Raw genomic sequence first — 3,734 nt, 5'->3', positions numbered from 1 at the left:
GAGAACTATTCAGTGCAGGGCGGAGAAGAAGAATTACACTTGTGTCTTTACTGCCACACCCCTGTTACAGCCTCCCGGAATTAGATTTGCTATTTTTCCATGCCTGTGACACTGTTTACTCATATTTATCTGGGGCCCATTGCAACAGGGCTCCTCCTTAGACTGTTTTGCCCATTTTGCATGTGTGCAATTGTTCTTCCTTCTGAACACGTAGATTGGACTGAGCGCCATAGCAGGGCTTCCGCTGCTTCCTAACCTTGTCAGAGCTTTGTTCAAACTTTCCCTTTCCTTTTACTAGTTTATGTTTAAAAGAAAACTGCCCCCCATTTGCCTTTTTATTTGCTGGTTTTGGCTGCTGATGTCCGACTGAGCACTTCAGGTTCTGAATGAGCTGTGTGGTCGATCATTCAGTTCCAAACTCTGGTGCTCCCAACCCGAAGGCCCCACTGTGGAAAATGTTTAACACTCTCCTTCATTGCTCCTGGACTCAGATGTGTTTGTTCAACTTACACAGTATGGGTACCTTCGTCACAATGTCTTGAACACGTCTACTTTTTCTGTTTGTCAGAGGCTGGAGAGGGATGGCAGGAGACAAATCGCTTGATCATTGTCTTCGGTCCACCCTCTCTGGGGTACCTGGTGCTGGCCACTGTCGGTAGACAGGATACTGGGCTAGATGGACCTTTGGTCTGACCCAGTACGGCCGTTCTTATGTTCTTATTAACAAGTTTCCTTTCTGACGTTCACTTGCACTAAAGTTTTTTAGCATTTCTTATATTTAATATACTTAACAGGAACATTTACCCAACATTAATTGCTCCTTAAATCGATTAAGGCTTATTTTCTTTTAATAAAATGGAAATGTACATTAAAAAAGAAGAAGAAAATGTATATTACAAATAAAAGGAAAATGTACGTGCTTTTTATAAATTATTGGATTTTTATTACTGGACAGTTATTTTTATGAAGATAATTTTCCTTTGGAATTTCTTAAAAATATTATTTTTTTCTATTTCATTTGTATTCGTAACTTGTTTTTAAATGGGCATTCCATCATTTTTTTCTTCCACCTATAAAGTTAAGAAAGAGGAATTATAATCAATTTAATTTCACAAATCTTATCTTCTGTTTTTTAAAGCTTAAGCATTGATTTGGTTGTATGGAACCAGATCCAATTTCTCCGTTGTATCTCTTTTGTGCCGTACTGATTTACTTGCAGTCCCAATGCCTGATTTTTTCCCTGAGGTGTGTTTCCTACCATTGCCTGGTATGGTTTTCCACAGCGTGAGGGGTTGATGTGATTGACACGGGGAGCACCAGAAATGATGGAATTGCCAGTAGTTGGGTCATTTGTTTACAATTCATTTCTCTTAATAATGAAAACGTCATTTCTCAGGGTGTGAAGAGCAACCGATCTTCTTCCCCATGAAAATAGTCCCCCTCGGTGCGCACCGCGCCTCATACAAACATTCTCTGTCCTTTCAGACGCTAGTACAGCAAGCATTGCTGTCGATCCCGGGCCCAGACAGGACGTCAGGGGAACTTACGGCACATGCACTAGACACCTCCCTGCTCCATGTCAGATTCCAACATGACTGAGTTCACCAACCCCTCCACCTTCATCCTGCTGGGCATTCCTGGCCTGGAAGCGATGTATGTCTGGATCTCCATCCCCTTCTGTGCCATGTACAGCATAACCGTCTTGGGTAATTTCACCATCCTGTTCATTGTGAAGACAGAGCCAAGCCTCCATGAGCCCATGTACTATTTCCTCTGCATGCTGGCCATCACCGACTTGGTCCTGTCCACATCTACACTACCCACAATACTCAGCAATTTCTGGTTCAATTCCAGAGAGATCGATTTCAGTGCCTGCCTCACCCAGTTGTACTTTGTTCATTCCTTCTCTGTGATTGAGTCTGGGATATTGGTGGCCATGGCTTTGGATCGTTATGTGGCCATCTGCCATCCCCTGAGACATTTCACCATCCTGAATAACCCCCTGGTGGCCAAGATCGGTCTGACCATGGTGCTGCGAGGTGCCATACTTATACTGCCCTTTCCTTTACTGGCAAGGCAGTGGCCATATTGCAGAACCAACATTATCCCCTACACGCACTGTGAGCACATGGATGTGGTGAATCTGGCATGTGCCGACATCCACGTCAGTCGTTACTACGGCCTCTTTGTGCTATTCTGTGGGGATGTTCTGGATATGTTTTTCATCTCTGTGTCCTATATTCTGATCCTCAGGGCCATCTTCAAACTCCCCACAAAGGATGCCCGGCTCAAGACTTTTGGGACCTGCACTTCTCATCTGTGTGTCATCTTAGCCTTTTACACTCCAAATCTTTTCGGCTCCCTCGCGACCCGCTTTGGCCTCAATATACCCCTGCATGTCTACATTCTTATTTCTGACATTTACCTCCTGGTGCCGCCCATGATAAATCCCATCATCTATGGAGTGAGGACCAAACAAATCCGGGCCAGGCTGCTCCGGCTTGTTAGTCTGAAAGGGAACTAAGTGTTTTCCCCTGGTGCTCTGGCTCTCAGACTGAGCTCCGTGCCGAGATGGCTGGTGCTGGGCTTGCTTCCCTGAATGACTCACTGGCTAGTCAAAGAACAATTAGATCCTTTCCTGATATTTCTTTCTAAGTGTAACATTTTGGAGAATGGATCTGTATGCAACTCATTCAATTGTAGGGTTTCTATGTTATAACTGGACACCCAAGGCCCCGACAATGACCCCACCTCTTTCCCAAAGGCCGCACCACTGCCCCGCACCTTCCTTTGGGCTCCAGGCAGATTTGTGCCTCTTCCAAGTGTCCTTTCCTCCTGCTTGCTCATCTCCTCTCCCATCACTCATTGGATCACCATTGTAATAGGTTCCCCCCTGCCACTCATGATGGCAGCTAGAGCTGAGAGAAGGCTGAGTCCTCTGCCTTCTCCTGTGTTGTGAATTGCAAGTGGTAAAGGCCCCTAGTCTGCCTCACCCCAACATCCACAGACATGCCCCGCACCCAGCGGTGTTCATGGAGGCTCGGATAACCACTGACTGAGCCCCCAGTGGAGAGGCTACAGCCAATGATCCCAGAGATATCCTGGCCTGTTTATTGAAGATTGGTGAACTTTTTGTTAGACACTCTGGGTACGTCTAGACTACATGGCTCCATCGACGGAGCCATGTAGATTTGTTTGTTCGGCAAAGGGAAATGAAGCTGCGATTTAAATAATTGTGGCTTCATTTAAATATAAATGGCTGCTCTGCTCTGCCGATCAGCTGTTTGTTGGCAGATCGGGGCAGTCTGGACGCTCCCCTGTTGACATGGAAGCCCTTTATCGACCTCCCCGGTAAACCTCATCCTACGAGGCATAACGGGGAGGTCGATAAAGGGCTTTCAGATCAGCGCGGGAGTGTCCAGTCTAGTGTGCTGAGCCGACAAACAGCTGATTAGCTGTTTGTCAGCTCAGCGCGGCAGCTATTTAAATTTAAATGAAGCCGCGATTATTTAAAACTTCTGTCAACAAAAGCCTGTAGTCTAGACATACCCTCAGAGCTAAAAACCACAGAAAGAAGGTTATTAAGTGTGAAAGAAAACCTAGAAAAGGCTACGTGCATTCCTGTCAAATTTATAGAATCAAGATGGCATTTGTGCTTTATTTCTTGGCAAATCGCCTTTAATCTGTACGTGTTGCTTATAAAACAGCAAGGAGTCCTGTGGCACCTTAAAGAC

The 3,734-nt window shown here is 45.5% G+C and overlaps 1 protein-coding gene across 1 annotated transcript; it reads left to right on the top strand.

Annotated features, from left to right (window-relative positions):
- Positions 1–1,576: 1,576 nt before the first annotated feature.
- LOC142819363 (olfactory receptor 52E2-like) lies at positions 1,577–2,524 on the top strand. Its single transcript, XM_075905888.2, has one exon. The coding sequence runs from the start codon at positions 1,577–1,579 to the stop codon at positions 2,522–2,524; it is 948 nt and encodes a 315-aa protein (XP_075762003.2).
- The last annotated feature ends 1,210 nt before the right edge of the window (positions 2,525–3,734 follow it).

The sequence above is a fragment of the Pelodiscus sinensis genome, chromosome 1, assembly GCF_052426305.1.
Source record: "Pelodiscus sinensis isolate ZL-2025 chromosome 1, ASM5242630v1, whole genome shotgun sequence".
Lineage (NCBI taxonomy): Eukaryota > Metazoa > Chordata > Testudines > Trionychidae > Pelodiscus > Pelodiscus sinensis.
This window is presented reverse-complemented; position numbering and strand designations above follow the sequence as displayed.

Bases quoted from the DNA above. Each gene is read 5' to 3' on its own strand.
- LOC142819363 (XM_075905888.2), top strand. From the start codon at position 1,577: ATGTCAGATTCCAACATGACTGAGTTCACCAACCCCTCCACCTTCATC.